This window comes from Salvelinus sp. IW2-2015, linkage group LG32, assembly GCF_002910315.2.
Source record: "Salvelinus sp. IW2-2015 linkage group LG32, ASM291031v2, whole genome shotgun sequence".
NCBI classification, from domain to species: domain Eukaryota; kingdom Metazoa; phylum Chordata; class Actinopteri; order Salmoniformes; family Salmonidae; genus Salvelinus; species Salvelinus sp. IW2-2015.
In genome coordinates this window covers 10,384,447-10,405,444 of record NC_036871.1, presented here as the reverse complement: position 1 = coordinate 10,405,444, position 20,998 = coordinate 10,384,447, and the positions used below count along the sequence as shown (strand labels likewise).

General features: G+C 42.6%; 2 protein-coding genes across 2 annotated transcripts in view; both read left to right on the top strand.

Moving 5' to 3' along the window:
- The window catches only part of LOC111957281 (small conductance calcium-activated potassium channel protein 2-like), a 58,971-nt gene extending 53,502 nt beyond the window's left edge, over positions 1-5,469 (top strand). The window contains exon 9 of the mRNA XM_023978071.2: positions 1,378-5,469. Coding sequence (XP_023833839.1) covers positions 1,378-1,683 — 306 coding nt within the window. The 3' untranslated portion in view covers positions 1,684-5,469. The remainder of the gene's footprint in view (positions 1-1,377) is intronic.
- Positions 5,470-10,478: 5,009 nt separating this feature from the next.
- marveld2l (MARVEL domain containing 2-like) lies at positions 10,479-15,695 on the top strand. Its single transcript, XM_023977810.2, has 6 exons — positions 10,479-10,614; positions 11,279-12,499; positions 13,991-14,199; positions 14,437-14,608; positions 14,919-14,969; positions 15,293-15,695. The coding sequence occupies exons 2-6, from the start codon at positions 11,366-11,368 to the stop codon at positions 15,407-15,409; spliced, it is 1,683 nt and encodes a 560-aa protein (XP_023833578.1). The 5' UTR covers positions 10,479-10,614; positions 11,279-11,365; the 3' UTR covers positions 15,410-15,695.
- Positions 15,696-20,998: the final 5,303 nt, after the last annotated feature.

Below are 20,998 nucleotides of genomic sequence, written 5' to 3'. Positions count from 1 at the left end.
CAAGTTTGTTCTGGGGACATCCCCAAGGACGTTTTTTAAATGTTCTTGAGATGTTGTGTCATGGTCCCCTGGAGGTTTTGTCTAGTTCCCGATTTGTACTGGGGACGTCCCCGAGGCCATTTTTAGAACATTCTTGGGATGTTGTGTCAAGGTCTCCTGGAGATTTTTGAGGACCATGACACAATGTACCAAGAACATACTAGTAAAACTGAGACATGGTCCTCACGGACATCCTGGTAACTTACAAGGAACTAGACAAAGGTCCCCAGAGAACGTTCCCTTGGGACCATCATGCGACGTCCCCTTGTGGTCATTAAATGTTCCATGGATAACGTCCTATCAGAACCAAATAGGAACCTTTACGTATCATTCCCTAATGGACATAAACTGAATGTCCTCTTATAGTCCCAAGGTTAACATCATGTTCAAATGTTCCTAGAACGTTCTCAGAACGTTCGCCAAAGCCCTTAAAGGGACCTTATAGGAACGTTGCTTAATGTCCTTAGAACGCCCCCTGTTTGCTGGGTAGTAGCCTGTTCAGTTAAACACACAGAAGGGCTTTGCTTTTTATGATTCTGTTAATGACAGATATATAATGATGATGAAAAATGACCAATTAGCTCAGAGATATGTATTCTCTCATTAATTTAACTGCATGGCTATTAGTCTACATTTTGACAAGACATCCTTGATCCTGAATTGTCCCAGAACTAGGACCGGTGGAATTTACAGATGTAGAACACTTCCAAAATGCATATGTATATCAGGGATCATCAACTAGATTCATGTGTGAGATGATTTTTTGTTGAGCGGATGGTTAGGGGGCCGGAACATAATCATTTGTAGACTGCAAATTGACCGCTTGTAGCACAAACATATATCATATTTGAATGAAACAAAATCACACCAGTTGGGCAACCCTGCTGTATATGAATACACTTTCAGTGATTGAGTGTTTAGAAATAGCTGATAAAAAAAAGATCCCCATCAATCTGTTCTTGCCCTAGTTACTACCCCTTCTACCACAGATATTTTTCTCTTTCCTGTCAACTCTGATATTGAGATCCTTAGATTCAGATTATAGTTGTTTGCTTGTTTACTCTAACATGATTTATTTATTCATTCATTTGTTCATTATTACCTCGTAAGGGGTCATGCACAACTGATGTGAGATCAAAGCTACTAGGCTAATTTCTATCTTTGGCTCGTTGGCAGAAAGATGCACCATACAATAATACTGATAGAATACAATATTTACGTTTTAGTGCAATTTATGACGACTGTCAAACGACTACGACATTTTTATATACACAGTAAATTCAGTTAGCATACAGTATACCGTAATAGATCCATCACCACCTCTCTCTCCTCCTGCAGACCCAGAACGTGATGTACGACCTGGTGTCGGAGCTGCAGGAGCGCAGCGAGGAGCTGGACAAGCGCATCGGCATGCTGGAGGACAAGCTGGACTCGGTGACGGGCAGCCTACAGGCGCTGCCCTGCCTCATCTCCCAAGCCATAACCCAGCAGCAGCAGGAATTTCTGGACGGTTTCCTGCACCGCTTCCGGCCTGCCTCGCTGGGCTCAGAGCGCTCCGAACGCTCAGAGCGCTCCTGGACCTCCACCGCCCGCCGGCGCCGCTCGCCCTCCACGGCGCCGCACACCTCCTCTGACAGCGGCTAGCCCTTGAACCTGCCCTAAACCGCACCACCCCCGACAACAACTTCTCCTTTGGAGCCCCATAACGTTCCCCTAACCCCCCTAAACCCCCTCTGCCTTCACATCCAAAAACCAACACCGCTGTGACTGAACTCCCAGGGCAGGACTGAACTGGAAACAGCTCCAATGCGAATGAGTGAAAACTTCGACACATCCACTAAACAACAACCTAAATGACTTAAACCGAGACAAGTAGAGATATGGTTTATTTTTTAGCCATTGTATGGCTGTTCAAGTTAGCTTTTTTTGTAAAAGCCCTTGTATAGTTAAACTGACTGAGTTCAGGTTTGCTGGGGTGAGAGCTGGCTATCACACCTGGGTGGGGTGGGGGGGCTGCCTGGAGGACAGAGGACACCTGCGTCTGCACGGAGGGAAACTTAAAAACGGTGGACATTTGCCTTTTTTTCCCCGTAAGTCAAGGTGGCGGTTTAAGAGGGCCTCTGAAAGCTCTGACGTCAGTTCAGTTTGAAACGCACTTAAGGGGGGGGGGGGGGGTCATACAAAAGGAGAGCAAGGGGAATGCACATGACATTACTACTGAGTAGGAACATTTACACCGAATTGCCAATTTCGAAGTTTCCGTTTCCTTGTTCTTACCAAGGGAAAGTTGAGTGTGACTATCTTTTTTAGTTACATATTGACATGATTTTTCAGTGCCTGAATGTACAAATAGTAGAGGGTTATTTAATTACTAATTTCAGAGCAAGTTTTTTTATGATGTTAATTAACACTCTGAATACAAGCATTGCATTCCTTTTTCAGATACATTCCTCTTCAAAAACTCAAAGAAATTGTCTTAATGTAATGCATAACGTTGCCTCCATTACACAATATCTCTAAATGTTTTGAAAACGTTCTTTCTTCTTTTTCTACTTATACTAACCACTAAAATCTGAATAGGTCAGAGAGAAAGAGAGTGAGAGAGAGAAAAACGAGTGAGAATGTGTCTGAGAGAGAGAGTTCACTTCAAGCTCGATGCTGTGCACTCATGCTCACACAAAACTATGAAATGTAGTCTACTTTTTCCATCACTACAAATCAGAGCTTCCACAGGTCTTCAGATAATGGCATGGCTTGACGTCTGCTGGTAAATGGCGACAGGCACACTATACTGACCGAAGTGAGAAACCAACCCCACCCCTTGCATGGTTCTGTGCAAAAATTACGATGGAGCAAAACCTTTTGGATGGCTTGAAAATTTACATTTAGATTTTATGCTACTTTGTTGTTTTTTTGTTTTTTTTACAGAGATTTCTTTTTTATTAGGAAACTAGAATTTCTATAGTTGTAAATCTAGAGAGTTTCAGTAATGTGTTACTGTATAACAAATGCATTCCCTGTTTTAAAATGAAAATAAATAAATATATATATATACGTATATACAGTACCAGTCAAAAGTTGACACACCTACTCATTCCAGGGTTTTTCTTGATTTTTACTATTTTCTACATTGTAGAATAATAGTGAAGATATCAAAACTATGAAATAACAAATATGGAATCATGTAGTAACCAAAAAAGTGTTAAACAAATCAAATATATTTTATATTTAAAATTCTTCAAAGTAGCCACCCTTTGCCTTGATGATAGCTTTGCACACTCTTGGCATTCTCTCAACCAGCTTCCTGGAATGCATTTCAATTAACAGATGTGCCTTGTTAAATGTTAATTTGTGGAATTTATTTCCTTCTTAGTGCTTTTGAGCCAATCAGTTGTGTTGTGACAAGGTAGGGGTGGTATACAGAAGATAGCCCTATTTGGTAAAAGACCAAGTCCATATTTTGGCAAGAACAGCTCAAATAAACAAAGAGAAATGACAGTCCATCATTAGTTTAGGGTCAGTCAATCCAGAAAATTTCAAGAACTTTGAAAGTGCATTCGCAAAAACCATCAAGCGCTATGATGACTGGCTCTCATGAGGACCGCCACGGGAAAGGAAGACCCAACTCTGCTGCAGAGGATATGTTCATTAGAGTTATCTGCACCTCAGATTGTAGCCCAAATAAGTGCTTCACAGAGTTCAAGTAACAGACACATTTCAACATCAACTGTTCAGAGGAGACTGTGTGAATCAAGCTTCTATGGTCAATTATTTATTTATTTTTACCTTTATCTAACTAGGCAAGTCAGTTAAGAACAAATTCTTATTTACAATGACGGCCTACCCCGGCCAAACCCGGACGACACTGGGCCAATTGTGCGCCGCCCTATGGGACTCCCAATCACGTCTGGATATGATGCAGCCTGGTTTCGAACGAGGGACTGCAGTGACGCCTCTTGCACTGAGATATAGTGCCTTAGACCGCTGCGCCACTCGGGAGCCCCAATATTACTGCAAGGAAACCACTACAAAAGGACACCAATAATAAGAAGAGACTTGCTTGGGCCAAGGAACACGAGCAATGGACATTAGACCAGTGAAAATCTGTCCTTTGGTCTGATGAGTCGAAATTTGAGATTTTTGGTTCCAACCGCCGTGTCTTTGTGAGACGCAGAGTAGGTGAATGGATGATCTCTGCATGTGTGATGGTGTGGGAGTGCTTTGCTGGTGACACTGTCAGTGATGTATCTAGAATTCAAGGCACACTTTACCAGCATGGCTACCACAGCATTCAGCAGCGATACGCCATCCCATCTGGTTTGCGCTTAGTGGAACTATCATTTGTTTTCAACAGGACAATGATCCAAAACACACCTCCAGGCTGTGTAAGGGCTATTTCACGAGGAAGGAGAGTGATGGAGTGCTGCATCAGATGACCTGGCCTTCACCCGACCTCAACCCAATTGAGATGGTTTGGGATGAGTTGGACCGCAGAGTGAAGGAAAAGCAGCCAACAAGTGCTCAGCATATGTGGGAACTCTTTCAAGACTGTTAGATAAGCATTCCTCATGAAGCTGGTTGAGAGAATGCCAAGAGTGTGCAAAGCTGTCATCAAGGCAAAGGGTGGATACTTTGAACAATCTAAAATACGTTTTGATTTGTTTAACACTTTTTTGGTTGCTACATGATTCCATGTGTTATTTCATAGTTTTGATGTCTTCTATTATTCTACAATGTAGAAAATAGTAAGAATCAAGAAAAACCCTGGAATGAGTAGGTGTGTCCAAACTTTCGACTGGTACTGTAAATATAAAAAAGTACTAAATAAATACTTGGATGGTTATAGACAGTAAATTGGCTCACAGTACCAAGGTGTCCAAGATACTCATTACCTTGACCTCCTTCAAAAAGGTAATGGATCTCCCATTAAAAAAAATATATTTTTACGTTATCACTCAAGAGAACACTGTATTACGATATGGCTTTAGTAAGGAGAACAAACCATGTCAGCAAGTCGGTTAGACGTTGTAGTCTGACTTCCTCCGACCAGTCGACCAAGTTTGTACCTGTAAGCGTCCTCTAGCGGTCAGGCTGTCCAGAGAGAGAGCTCTTGGTTTAATAACATGTTCAGGTTGATGTGAATTGGACTTAATCAAGCGTGAATCTTGTTATTTGTATTTTTTTTACTTGATTTAATCAAGCATGACTCTTCCCTGCCCCCCCCCAACACTCTAACCATCCTCTCCAACTGAGGGATATCACTCCATTACGTACGGTCTCTCTTTATCAGTGTTGCACTTCAAGATGATTGGAGGGCTACTCCATTGTGCTCTCACCTGTTCCAAGCATACCGGGGTTACCCTCCTTGTATGTTTGAGATTTAACTCCTTCATCTGTCATCACCGAAAATAAAAGCTCCACAATGAATTATATTTTTCATTATGTTTTTGCTTCAACAACCGTTTTGATGGTGTGAAAATTCGCGTCAATAGATGGGGGAACCCCCATGTCCCTCTCCAGATTGCATTTAGTACGTGATACTTAGTTGAGCCACCAAATCAAATCAAATCAAATTTTATTTGTCACATACACATGGTTAGCGGATGTTAATGCGAAGTAGCGAAATGCTTGTTGCTTCTAGTTCCGACAATGCAGTAATAACCAACGAGTAATCTAACCTAACAATTTCACAACTACTACCTTATACACACGAGTGTAAAGGGATAAAGAATATGTACATAAAGAATATGAATGAAGTGATGGTACAGAACGGCATAGGCAAGATGCAGTAGATGGTATCGAGTACAGTATATACATATGAGATGAGTAATGTAGGGTATGTAAACATAAAAGTGGCATAGTTTAAAGTGGCTAGTGATACATGTATTACATAAAGATGGCAAGATGCAGTAGATGATATAGAGTACAGTATATACATATACATTATATTAAGTGGCATTGTTTAAAAGTGGCTAGTGATACATTTTTATCAATTTCCATCAATTTCCATTATTAAAGTGAGCTGGAGTTTGAGTCAGTTATGTTGGCAGCAGCCACTCAATGTTTAGTGGTGGCCTGTTTAACAGTCTGATGGCCTTGAGATAGAAGCTGTTTTTCAGTCTCTCGGTCCCTGCTTTGATGCACCTGTACTGACCTCGCTTCTGGATGATAGCGGGGTGACACAGGCAGTGGCTCGGGTGGTTGTTGTCCTTGATGATCTTTATGGCCTTCCTGTGACATCGGGTGGTGTAGGTGTCCTGGAGGGCAGGTAGTTTGCCCCCAGTGATGCGTTGTGCAGACCGCACTACCCTCTGGAGAGTCTTCCGGTTGTGGGCTGAGCAGTTGCCGTACCAGTAAACAGACATCACAGGTGCTTGAATGTCCTCCCCAGAAAGTAGAGGTACTGCAGCTTGCAGAGAGGAAGACTGGAGCTATACCTAATTTACTGGCAGATTTCTGTTTTGCCCCATGGGGTTTGGAAGCAGCAAGAGTGGGTGTCCCGTGAATATGACCTCATTGTGGAAGTCACGGAGCAAATGGGACTAATGTAATAACACAGGGGCAGATGCAGCGGGGCGCAATGTTCAGAACATTACAGAAATATAAATAATAAAGTAATGTATAGAGAGGGTATTGCTCTCTGTATTTCACATTATACTAGAGAACTCAGTTCGAGACATTATATTTCCTTATGACATGCCCCAGGGTTTTTCTACACGCTAACTGCCGAAACATCATTACAATAGCTGTTACAGCAAAATAGAGTCCTCGTTTTCTGAAAAYGGAGTCCTCGCTAAAAATGCAAGAAATTTGCAAAGAGAGAGAGGGAAATTCATATTAATATGCTGATAATATCTGGTTCGGCTAATAATCTGAATATAATAAAGAATTCGTAGGTCTATCAAAGATAACAGGCTGGCATCTGACTATGTTTAAACTGGGTTAAACAGGATGAAAACTCGAAAAGTAAAGTATACCATTATTATGTGTACACTGCCACATAATGCATTTGTAGTAGCGGAATGAACCAGCTTTAATGGATGGCAATCGGGGATAGTATGTGCTCTGTATACAGTTTGTTGTTCTTTCATTTGCAGGTAACAGTTGTACCACAAAGAGGAGAACGTCTGGTCATTAAAGACTATCTTCAGCTATGATTTCGCTCTCCAATCTTTGACAAACATTGGGATAAATAATATTTTGAAATAATTATTTTTTGACAGTGTAAATAGTACTGTAAATACTTCTAAGTTAAACAAGTGTGTGGTACTGATCACCCTCACTACCTCTACAACCACACCTACAGTACATACTGCACCTCAGATTCCCTTTTGATAGAATAAGGTATCATCATAACACATTTCATGTGGTATTTGTAACTGAATGTGTGTTTGGCATCAGTTCTGTAAATCCATATTTGACAGTTTCCCCCAACCTCTCATGAGCACATTTGTTTTTGAGTGGAGCCCCCAGGAGCAGAGAAACTGGAACATGCTGTGCCAAGTGCCGACGGAGAGCCAGAATGGTGCTGTGTCAGCCACAGAAAACGTGTGCTACTCCTGTAAATAAATCCTGTGGAGGGGAATGTCCTAAAACATTACCGGAGTCTGTATTGAAACATAAACACAGTCCTCCAGGGGACATCTGGCTGCTTAGGCCCCATTCTAAGGTGAACTATGAGCTGTCGTCACAAATGGACAGGCTACGGGGGCACGCCCACTAATGTACAGGCCCGTCTTAAAGAGGCTATTTATGTTTACATATATAAAACGATCCCCTGACGCTAATTATATACAGAGTGGCCAATCATGGGAGAGATCATGACACACCTTTTTTTCCCAATAAGTGTGGCCACTCACCCCTCGGTATTACGCAACACTCACAGAGGCCTTGAAGTGTAAAAAGGTCCCTTTGGGTCGCCAGCGCTGGCATAGGAAGTCATTTATGGAATTATGTGCCCACTGCCTCTCCCTGTCTGCCCTGGAGGCTACTACCAGCTGCAATATGCTTATACTCCTCCAATCACTTTCCACTAACATGGTTGGGCATACACTTGGGGACATCAAAGAGGATAGGAATGTATCTATATTTTCTGTCTTTTTTCGATGGACAGTGGTGAGTTGGAGGAGAAGTATACGGGCTTCCTGTGGAGATGTTTCTTTGAGCGAGCGTCTCCCATTTCTGTATCCATCATCCTGCTCACTCGGAGGTCTGAGGGAAACAGGATGAAACATTACAAATGAGCTTGTCTGTGGCAGGATGCCGTGGCTCCTCTGCTTCATTTAGCTGTGACGAGGGAGAGAGAGGCCCATTCCGGTGCCCTGAGCCATGCGTCAGGACCGGAGCCATGAAGCAGTGTGTGCATGTTTGTTGGACATGTCCTCCATCTGGCACAATCGCTCCAACCAAGGCCAGTGATTCAGATCCATGATCATATCTCACAATTTTAAAATGTTGCATATTGTTTTTTTTAGAACGTGTCCATGTACAGTGATATCGAACACTTGCATCACTCGGAGGCCGTCTAAATTGGTGTTTTGTCATCCCTTACAACAACCTCCACTCAGTGATCAAAGTCAGAGATACCAATACCGTTTAATAAACAGGGAAAGTCACTTAGAGCAAAAACATAATATCAGTTAGAGAGAAACGTAATGTAAAGAACAGCTCTGATCCTCTGTCATGTGGAATAGAGTTCCCAACTGTTCATTCTCTATCTACGTTACATTTCTATCTGCAATGCTCTCAACGTTGTTCTCAACTGAACAAGTGACCATCACGTTGCTCAAAAACACAACATCAACAGCAGCTGACTAGAAGCATAATGTACATAACAGACAAGATCCACTGCCACCTGGAAAAGAGATTCATATCTATTCTATGCATTCCATGTCTATGTGTTCCAAACTGAACATGCCCCTGTGGTGTCAGCACAGAGGACAGCAGAGGACAGGACCAGATGAGGTGGCTTGAGGCCGGGTAAGACCGTGGGGGGGGGGGATACAGTGCTCACTCAGGGGGTAGGAGGTTCTATGTGAGGGGGTTGGGGCTATTCACTTCAGATGTCCTTGCCTTGAGGTTTCTCCCCATATAAATGTGCACATGGAACAAACGTCACGTTGCTTTGCTTAACGAGTACCACTTCCCCGCAATATTCGGCTCATACCTGGCTCAAACTCGGGACCTCTGCTTTGCTAACACACGCGGCCGCGCTCCTCGACAACATTCCAACAGTTTGAGCCACCCAAAAGGTGGCATTTCAAGCTAGCTGTGGAGTGAGCTTAGGGTACGTTCTTAATATTGTACAATACTGTTGACCATGGAGGAAAAGCTAGCTGGATGATAAAACAATGTCATTGCGCAACGCACTCTCATGTCCTCATGATAATGTCAGTTGGAGTGTCAGTGAGGTGCAACGGAATGGAGTTGATCTATGTGCATTGTTGAGAGAAGACGATAATATCTTGATATCATTACTTAAAAAAAAWAAATCKAATTCCATACAGAAATGGTGTGGAATGTAACATCAACCTCTGTGAGTGGTGCAGGATGGAATCGGATTGATTGACTGATGGATGGCTCAATACAGGTGGCGCTGGCCATTGTTTTTGACTAATGTTACAGTCACGGCAGATTCTGAAGAACACAGACACAGAGGCAAGCATGAGGCCCAAATGTCATGCCTTACTTTCTATTTCAGTCTAGGCATTCCAGGGGAAGCAAGATCTAGTTAGCTCAGCATCAGCAGTTCCTAAATCATTCCAACCCTGGAGGGAAACTCCTCACTACAGGTGAGGTGTTACTAGCTGCTGGTTTGGATCGAGGCACGGAGGGATTCAGGCTCGGCACTGAACCTGACAAATCTGAAAGTGAGTAAAGACAGACCTGTAGTCCAGCCATGTTCAAATCAGACGGAGAAAGCCCAAAGCCTTTTTATACAGTACATGACTGAGGAAACAGAGGCAGGAGAGGCAGGTACATGGCTGCTGGGGTTATGCTCTCAGAACTGGAGTATGGTGCCCTCTAGTGCCAGACTTGACTCTGTTTAGATTATGATAATAGAATAGAATTATAGATAATGGGATAAGCTATTTTGTAGATCTTAGATAGTGGTTGTAATGTGATTAATACCATTTGATTGATATCAAACTGAGGGGATGCCCCCGATAAATGTTTAACATGTATTTTGTATTACCAGAGATAACCTTTTCAGAATAAACGTAATTCTTTCATAGGGAAATGTGAAGTCTGTTCTCTTCTTAAACACATTCAAAACATCTGTTGATGTAAAATACACTGAGCGTCAGAGAAGTGTATAGCTGTTCTCCCACAGAAATGAGTCTAGCGGTGCCAGCCAATCAGCAGCATTAACAGAAGGCTGTTCAGGTTTAATGTTTAAGCTCTGCTTCCCTCTCAGCTCAACAGCCTGCAATAACAAAACTGAGTCACCTGAGAAGGTTTGGCTGGGCCTGCTGTAGAGGCATCCATTTTGAGAAGGGTTTTTGCCTCACAGCACTCAAATGTCTGCTAAACTCACAACTGACCAGTGTGGAGCTTGCACTTAGCCACAACAAGGTAAGCTTCCTACATTTTAAAGGACATTTTTAACTTCCACATTATGTTATATAAATCAGATTTTCACTGTAAATAAAATCCTCAAGTGATTTATTTAAGACTTTATTTGAAGGTTTTATGTTGACAGTTATAAGTTGATAATTTGTGTAGACGTTAAGCCTAAGTGTACATTTATTGTGAAGGAGCCAAAGGTCCGTTTTAAGTCTCTTCTGTCTTGTGTGTTGAGTAGCCGACTGTAAAAATGCAGGGTTCGGACCATAAAGCAATTTGGTTTTCTACTTTTTTGAGTTGTGAGCGACTTTGACTGCACAATGTGATAAATGAGTTTTCCTCTAGCCCTGTGAGAGGCTATTGTGTGCTGCTTTCCTAACGCTGTAAAGAAAAAAAGTGTTTCACAAACATTCCACCATGGTCATTTTCTTTCTTAAGATCAAAGATTCTTATGGAGCACTATTTACAGCTGACATATAACTTATCTGTGCTACATCATAAAGGGGATTGAGTAGAAAATGATGTCATATAGGATTAATTGGTCGAAAAGTTTGTCAATATCAGCCATTATTACAAGCAAAAAAAATACACAACACACGTATTCAAAAATGCTAAATCCTTATTACGATAGGCCTAACCCTGTTGTGTTTTTGCTCCTCTTTGATTCACACAGTTCCTCTACGACAAGAAATGGTATCTTTCTTCCATCCTCAATGATTAACTAAACCCAGAGCCCCCTTACTGTATATCAGCCCATAGTATGAAAAGCTGGAATAAGATATTCAAGAGAGGAGACCCGGAGAGTGTGGATGGGAACTCCTCTTTGAAGAAAAACTCCTTGAACAATGCCCCGCTGGAGCTAACACCTCAGAGGGCCTTAGATGACGACCTTTCAAATGACGCAAACTCCACTGCCCACTCATCCAGCACTCCCCCATCTGTACAAGGAGTGGGGGGTGGTGGGGACGAGGGGACCCTCAAGAACAGGTTGAGAACTCTCCTCCCCCAATCATGGGGCAGTATTCTCCAGAAATGGAGCAATGGGGATGCTGACTCTGACCTGGGCTCCTCAGGGGTCAAGATTGTGCCCAATGGGACCAGGGTGAGTCCACCTGTCAGTCCCATACTGGAGAGGAGGTACTGGGACACTCAGGACTCACTGGGGACCTCCAGCAAGAGTTCCCATAGGCCCTTGTTGAGGGACGTTCCTATAGACAATGACCTACTCCATTATCTTCCAGAGGAATCAGAGCTGACCAGTATCCATCCAGCTGAGTACTATGCTGAGAAGGTGGAGGTCTACAAGCTGAAATACTCCTATATGAAATCATGGCCTGGGTTACTGAGACTCCTGGCTGGGTTTGAGCTTCTCTTTGGGGGTATGGTCCTTGCCTGTGTCTGTGCCTACATCCATAAGGACAGTGAGTGGTCGAACGCGTATGGACTGTACAATGGTGCGTATAACAATGGATATGGCACATCGGGGAAGTCCTATAATGGACCTATGACTCTATTCGTGATAGCGGTGGTTGGGGTGGTGTGGATTGTAACCATCCTCCTACTGGTAATAGGGCTGACTATGTACTACCGCACCATCCTCCTGGACTCACCCTGGTGGCCTCTCACTGAAGGCGTCATCAACGTCGCCCTGTTCCTCCTCTACATGGCTGCTGGTATCGTGTACCTGAATGATCTCAACCGTGGGGGTTTGTGTTACATGACTATAGGTATTAACCCCATAATGTCCAGCCTGTGTCGGGTGGACGGGGGCCAGATGGCTGGCACGGCTTTCATCTTCATCAACATGCTGATGTACCTCATCAGCTTCCTGGTGTGTCTGAAGATGTGGAGGCACGAGGCCACCCGCAGGGAGATGGAGTTCTTTGAGAACCAGGTGGGTGGTTGGATTTCTTTTAAATCCCAGTGCTCACTGATCCTTTATCATCTTTAAAAAAAATAATTGGGTTGTCATTTAGCAGACACGCATCTCACCATTCAAGTGAGGTACATTTAGTGTATTAATCTAATGTCTAGTGTATTAATCTAATTTGACACTCTCTACATTGCCCTTTCCTCTGACTGAGGTATGACACTTATTACAGCAGGAACCTGACTCGTGGTATTTCGCTTGCCCATTGGCATCTGGAAGTTGTTGTGGGAAGGGTGTCAGATCAATCAGCACTTAGAGGTCACGGAAAGTACCGTTACGAACTGGGAATGAGCCCACAATGCCTTGGGTCTCAAAACAACAGCAGTGAATCTACTCATGTGGATACGTATGGGGACACCATTGTTTCATAAAGCAGTGCAGCTGGCTGTTACAGCCCAAGTTTATTACTGTTTTTCAATAGTCCAGCTTATCAGTTCTCGCAGCAACCAACTATTGGCAAAAAACAACAGAGATAATGTATTAATAAGATAATCATTAATAAGACATCATTCAGCTGAACTAATGTAACCAAATGAGCTTAGTTTGCCAACTGAAGACAACATATAGGAACAATATGATTCTCGACCATAGGTGTTGCATCTCTGGAGGGAGACCGTTAAAATGATTTATTTAGATAAAGCTGAACAATGTCATACAGTTACATACATAACTTCACACAGTTGCAGTTACTGTAGAGCAGGGACGGGGGTGGGGGCCACAAAAAAATCTGAACTCATCATGAGGGGCCGAAGTGGCTCGAGGGTCTGAGTAGCCACATGTGCAGTTTACAGCTAGTTTCCTGTAATTCTACTCATTTTGCCATGGGGTGGAGATTATAGGAGGCTGCTGAGGGGAGGACGGCTCATAATAATGGCTGGAACGGAGCAAATGGAATGGCATGTATTATGTACCATTCCACTGACTCCACTCCAGCCATTACCACAAGCCTGTTCTCCCCAGTTAAGGTGCCACCAGATTTTTTTTCTCACCGTTTTTAATATGATATAATCTGAGTGAGAGTGACTAACATAATAAATGGGGGCCCCCGGTCGGTAATTCGACCATGATTACAATAAGTTTAGATAGCTGGCTAGACTCATTTACCGATCTAAAAAATGTTAGCTGACATGGCTAATTGAGTGACTGTCAGTCAGTGACTGACATAACAAGAGAAAGACTACTGATGCGCAACAACATTTTGGCAATTTAACTTTTTGTATTGTACTATTCTAACTCTCAACTGTAACCCCGACTGAATTCTTTTTTTTAATCCTCGGGCCTACAAAAGGGATCAGCGGGCTGCCAGTTGCCCATCCCTACTGTAGAGGGATCGCGTAAGAAGGAGACAGGTTGCTTTCACTCTTTCAGCACAGTGTACATGTGTCATTGGATGCTCTGGTAGCTAATATACTTTGAGTTGCTGCATGATACCTTATGCTTCCACTTTGGCTTCAGGAGCATCTGAGGCCCATCCCTGTGGCTCAGACCAAATCTCCCAATCCGCAGACCAAGAGGATTGTGTTTGAGGATGAGATGGACAGCTCAGTGAGGGCAACCAAACTCCTCCACATCACAGACTTTCAGCAAGAGGAGCCAGGCAGCCGGAACAGAGCCATCCCCACAGGGTACGCCCAGAAGCCCAGAGTCATCGCAGATTATGTCATGTGAGTGAGAGGACCTATGCCTAATATCCTGAGACAGATTTTGAGCAAGGATGTCAGGCTCTCACTTAAGCTGAGGTGCATACGGAGAGACAGACTCAAATGTTATTAGTGACTTTTAAAATGACAGAGCGCTCGTATTTTGTGTAAATGTATTAAGCTAGGTGTAGTAATGGTATGGCAGGTAATAATACATTAGCATTATCTAACATAGTCTTGTGTCTTGTCTTATTCCTTAAGGAAGTATCCAGAAATCTCCTCTTTGGAGGATAGGGAGAAATACAAAGCTGTCTTCAACGACCAGTATCAGGAGTACAAGGACCTTCACAAAGACATCAGTGACACCCTCGTGAAATTCAGAGAGCTGGATGCCATGATGGGTAAACTCCTCAAAGATGGCAACAGTCATGAGGTGAGTGATTTCATCGATCACTTTAAATCTGGGCCTGAGGTTTGATGGTGTTTTTTCAATCTCACTATGATAAGATACACCACAATAACTTTCCTCTGTCTGGAAGTGTAACTGCACTTCTCAATATAAGTAGCATTTTTGTTATGTCATCGTCATGGCCACTGATCAATAAGAGGTATGTTACATTCCATGTTCTGAGCAAAGGCTTCGACTAAAAATAGCATGTGACGTCTGGATGATACTATTTTTAAACATAAATATCTGTCATCCTTTTAACCAATTGAATTGTGGGTGTTTGTTCTGTCTGTAGGAGCAGAAGAGAATCCAGCGGATTTTGAAGAAGTACGAGCAAAAAAAGAGCGTAAGTGATGGGCAGAGGTCCCTAACATTCCTCTCACGTTTCCTCGCTCACGCTGAAACAATTCCAAAAATCATTCAGCAATCATTTTCACATTTAACTGAGATTTATTAGAATTGTTACTGTTGTGTAAACACCCAGGTAGTATTATCTTTTTCAATAAAACTGCCCATTCATGCGAATAATATTGCTGCCACTTTGAAATGGGGACTCTGGAAATTGTAATTTACCACATCTACATTACAAACAAAATCTGGGGCTATGAGGGAGAGGTGGAGTGATAGAGCTGCAGTCAAAACGATGTGTGTTTCTGTGTGACTTCACAGGACCCTGCCTTCCTGGAGAAGAAGGAACGATGTGACTATCTGAAAGCTAAATTAAGCCACATCAAGAACAGGATCCGCAATTTCGACCAAGACACCATGGCAAAGGGTCGGACGTGAAGAAATAACGCGTACACAGAGGGAACAAAGGGGACATTATTATTCTGTTCCTGTCACGTCTTCTCTGTGAGACTGTTATTTCAGCACTAATTGTGTTTTTGGTGTGTTACTTAAGTAAGTTTCAGTAAATGGCTGTACAAATCAGTAAACTGTGTGTTGTTACATTATAACCTGCAACATTTTTTGTGCTTACTGTAAAGATGACTTTCCCACGAATATTGTGTGTGAGTTTCAGTCATGAAGTGAATGAACTCATAAACTCATAAACGGAGTGCAGTTGTGTACATACCTTTGGACTTTTGTGAACAATGCTAACAGGGTCAATTCCCATTGCATCGACAAGCATTGCATTTACACTTGTAGGCCTACAGGGCAATACACTATCAAATCCTTGGAGAGTTTTTCATATGTAATTTAAAATATGAAATGCTAAAAGGGCAGTTGAGTACCAGCAATCAATTTGAAGCTGTAAAACAATAGGCTAATGACATGCCCCAGCTAGCACATTTGGTTCCTTGGAAGTTGTGGGAATGTATGTTTTTGGTTMCACATTGGTTGTGGAGATGAAGYCATACGTTTCCTGAACGGTAAAACTGTACGTTTAAAAAACAAAATCTCTGAGAACAGAAGTGACAATTTCGCCTGTTCTGGGAACGTTTAGTTTTAGGTTGCAGGGAGGTTATGAGAACGTTTTACCCTTGTTCCTTGAATGTTTTCCTAGGAGGTTTTATTAACGCTCTGATAATGGAAATTATTGGTTAACTGGAGGGTTTTAATTAACTTCCTTAAAACTTTCACTGAATGTTTCAATAAGACTTTTAATAACACTACTAGCTTATTTTGGGTTAACTTTTTTGAACTCCAAGCACAAATAAGACACATGGAAATGAATTTCCTTAGGCATTAATCGTGCAAACAGATTTCTTTTTACTTGTGACACAGCATCAGTGAGATCCAAACCTATAATCTTTTGTTCTTGATCCTTGTTATAAGTCCACTAAGTCACCAGGACGGAGATAGCGTGCCATGTTTTTTTACGCATAAAAGGCTGTTCCTTTAAGTCTATTCAAATAGACCCTATTTCAAAGGAAACAAGCACTCATTAAGATCAGGTGTGGCCAATTAGTGGGGACGGCCAACACACCTGAACACACTTAACAAGATATAGGATAAGGAGTTTTGTTGCTGCTGAGAACGGAATATATATGTTTTTAAATAACATTATTAGAACATCCTCTGAACGTTACTAAAGTTTTATTGTGTTTTTTATGGAACGTTTTCTTAACGTTCTCTGAACAATTTGAGAACATAACTTTAAATAGAACCACGTGGAAACCTGTAGAAAATGTTATGCTGAAGTACTAAAATTCCCACAGAATTGTTTTTGTTAATATTCTCTGAACTATTTGAGAATATTCCCAATGTCAAACCAGTTGGAGAACGTTCCTAGAACATTACCAACATTTAATGTTTGACATTTTAGGAAAGGTTATGTTAAAGAAATAAGTAATATGTTCATTTGTATCTCAGTTGGTAGAGCATAGCACTTCTAATGCCAGGTTAGTGGGTTCGATTCCCAGGACCACCCATACGTTAAATGAATGCACGCATGAGTGTAAGTCGCTTAGGATAAATGCATCTGCTAAATGGCTTATATTATTAWTAAAATATCAAGAAAATAAAGTTTGTTTGTTAATTTCCTTAAATGTGCTAAGAATGTTCCAAAGCCATGCAACTATCCTGCACCATTCCCAGAAAGTTGGGGGAAGGTTGTATGCAAAATGGGGTGGCAGGGTAGCCTAGTGGTTAGAGCGTTGGACTAGTACCCGAAAGGTTGCAAATTCAAATCCCCGAGCTGACATGGTACAAATCTGTCTTTCTGAACAGGCAGTTAACCCACTGTTCCTAGGCCATCATTGAAAATAAGAATTTGTTCTTAACTGACTTGCCTAGTTAAATAAAGGTAAACATTATTTTTTTTAAATAACTATAGGACAACCACGCCCTCACCAAGCTCTAAGAAACATCTGGTTCTCAGAACGTTATGTGCCAGCTGCGGCAATAAGAATTTATGTATAAACATTTATTTGAGCAAGTTTCTTTGTTTTGTGTTGAATAAAAATTTATTAATGTAAAGAGTTATGCAGCTAGCCTATACAGCAGGTGCAAATTACAAAATCTTCCAGAAGTGTCATATCTCTTCCACCTTTCCGTATATCTCCACATTTTGAAGGAGAGAGCGATCGTTTTGGAGCAGCCACAAGAGAAGGTAGGGTGCACATTCTTGTAGTTACGACTTGTAACGCCGTTATGTGATGACTCCAAAGTCAACATTACGGCTTGGCTAACGGAAAACGGCACCATATAATTTTTCAACTAACCTGGTATTGGCGATACTTTGTTCATTCTCGATTTGGTGAAAACAGTGTATCTTATAAATGTCCGTGTCCAGTTGCAGATGATCTACAAAAAACTGAGAGAATTCCTAAATATATTAAATCCATGTTTTGTACCGCGTGAGGAGGTTCCTCACCATCTTAGCTGCTGAACGTGACACAGCTAGCATTTCCGAGCATCTGTGGTGAGGTTCGTGTTTACATGGCTAATGTTTTTGATAGTTTGAGGAGATGTACATGCATGAGAAATGGATGATAGCTTCGGAAAGTATATTCGAAGTGAGAATAACTGTAATGTTAAACTTAAAATACATTCGTAACTTTTAAAATATAACAATGTGATAATGCGAGAAGAAACATGACATTACAGACGTTTCAGGGAAGTGAACGTTATCAGTTGGCACTACCATTTTTTTGCTTGGTGATACGGAATTTGGAATTTCATTTAATAACTCCACATGTGGGGGGTCACATGATGCAGAGAAGCTAGGAAGAAGCTTGACTGAGAACTCCCGATGAATCTTTAACAAACTTATCCTAAAACTTGATAACTGGTGATATACCGACGAGACAAAAAAAAAGGCAAGAGAAGCACTAAAACAGACCAAGAAACGATGGAGAAAGAACCTCTGACAATGGCCTAATGGGAAACCCAAGATGGCGTCATTACACCTCAGGAAGAAGCTAGGCTAGCCCCCATCCTCAAAGTGATCAAAGAAAGCAATAACTCCCCCACAACAGAGTTTAACTTGAAAACGGCTGAGATTAGCTGCATCTCAGCACAGCTGGCTGAAATCAACAACTCCATCTCAGGTTTGACAACATCAATCAACCCGCTAGGATCACGAATGGAAGAGGCTGAAGAGTGCGTCAGCAGTGCTGAGGACAAGCTAGAGTGCATGGGGACGAAATTACAGAAACTGCGCAACAAACTACGAATACCTGATGAATAAGGTCGACCATTTTGAAAACTACAGTAGGCAAAGCGACATTAGAATTATCGGCCTCCGCGAGGGCTGTGAGGGGATGGACCCCATTGATTTCTCTGCTGCCATTATCCCCTTCCTTCTGGGCAAAGAACATTTTTCTGAGCCCCTGGTCATCGAACGGGCACACAGGTCACTCGCCCATCCCCTGACCAGAACCCACAACCCTTCCTTGTCCAGTTCCCGAGGTACCAGGACAGAGAGAAAGTTCTCAGTTCTCGGCCAAACATTTCAAAGAGAAGGGATTGATCCTATATTGATCCTTTTGAACCCACAACCCAACACTTCACTTCCATTTTTCAACTGGTCGTTCAGTACAGCACCACTTCCGTTCAATTGAACGTTCTATTGCTGAGCTAATTGATCAGTTCAGTGATAGCCTAAATTCAGCACACCTGGTCTTCCAAGTCAGTTAAATCAAAACATCAAGCACTCCAGGACCAGGGTTGCCTACCCCTATTAGTAAATGCTAATGAACTGAATATTGTTTGTGAATTTCCATATTTCTATAACGTTTCAAGTAAGACCCAAGTGTAGACTGTGTTGAAGTAACAATGTTTATTACAGCAACATGGGCAGGCAAACGACAGGTCAAGGCAGGCAGGGGCCGATAATCCAGAGTGGTGAGGTAAAGGTACAGGACGACAGGCAGGCTCAAGGTCAGGTCAGGCAGAGGTCGGTAATCCAGAGTAGGGGCAACGGTACAGGACAGCAGGCAGGTTCAGGGGCAGGCAGGCGGGCTCAGAGTCCAGACAGGCAAGGGTCAAAACCAGGAGGGCGAGAAAAAGAGAGACTGGGGAAAGCAGGAGCCAATAAAAATGCTGGGGGACTTGACAAACAAGATGAACTGGCAACAGACAAACAGAGAACACAGGTATACATACACAGGGGGAAATGAGCGACACCTGGAGGGGGTTTGGAGACAATCACAAGGACAGGTGAAACAGATCAGGGCGTGACAATATCAATGACGCTAATATCAATGAGTTGAATTGTTCAACATGTGCAGTAAAAGTTAACACGGCATTGGTGATGAAAGGTACATAATGCATTGTCATCAAGCCACTGCATGCTGTGACATGTGCCTTGATGGTGACACATCTTCAAGGTGCCTGACTGAATACTGTGGCCTTCAGTGGTACCGGAAGGAAGAGCCTTACCTTACCTAACAACCTATCCCTCAACGTAACCAAGACTAAGGAGATGATTGTGGACTACAGGAAAAGGAGGACCGAGCACGTCCCCATTCTTATCAAAGGGGCTGTAGTGGAGCAGGTTGAGAGCTTCAAGTTCCTTGGTGTCCACATCAACAACAAACTAGAATGGTCCAAACACACCAAGACAGTTGTGAAGAGGGCACGACAAAGCCTATTCCCCCTCAGGAAACTAAAAAGATTTGTCATGGGTCCTGAGATCCTCAAAAGGTTCTATAGCTGCAACATCGAGAGCATCCTGACTGGTTGCAATCACTGCCTGGTACGGCAATTGCTCAGCCTCTGACCGCAAAGCACTACAAAGGGTAGTGCGTACGGCCCAGTACATCACTGGGGCTAAACTGCCTGCCATCCAGGACCTCTACACCAGGCGGTCAGAGGAAGGCCCTAAAAATTGTGCCTTCCTCACCCCAGTCATAGACTGTTCTCTCTTACCGCATGGCAAGTGGTACCGGAGTGCCAAGTCTAGGACAAAAAGGCTTCTCAACAGTTTTTACCCCCAAGCCATAAGACTCCTGAACAGGTAATCAAATGGCTACCCGGACTATTTGCACTGTGAGGCTTACTATAACTATACACTCATGTACATACTACCTCAATTGGGCCGACCAACCGCTGCTCCCGCACATTGGCTAACCGGGCTATCTGCATTGTGTCCCGCCACCCACCAACCCCTCTTTTACGCTACTGCTACTCTCTGTTCATCATATATGCATAGTCACTTTAACCATATTTACATGTACATACTACCTGAATCAGCCTGACTAACCGGTGTCTGTGTGTAGCCTCGCTACTTTTATAGCCTCCCTACTGTATATAGCCTGTCTTTTTTACTGTTGTTTTTATTTCTACACCTACCTATTGTTCACCTAATACCTTTTTTGCACTATTGGTTAGAGCCTGTAAGTAAGCATTTCACTGTAAGGTCTACACCTGTTTTATTCGGCGCACGTGACAAATAAACTTTGATTTGAGTACAGCAACACTCTCTCT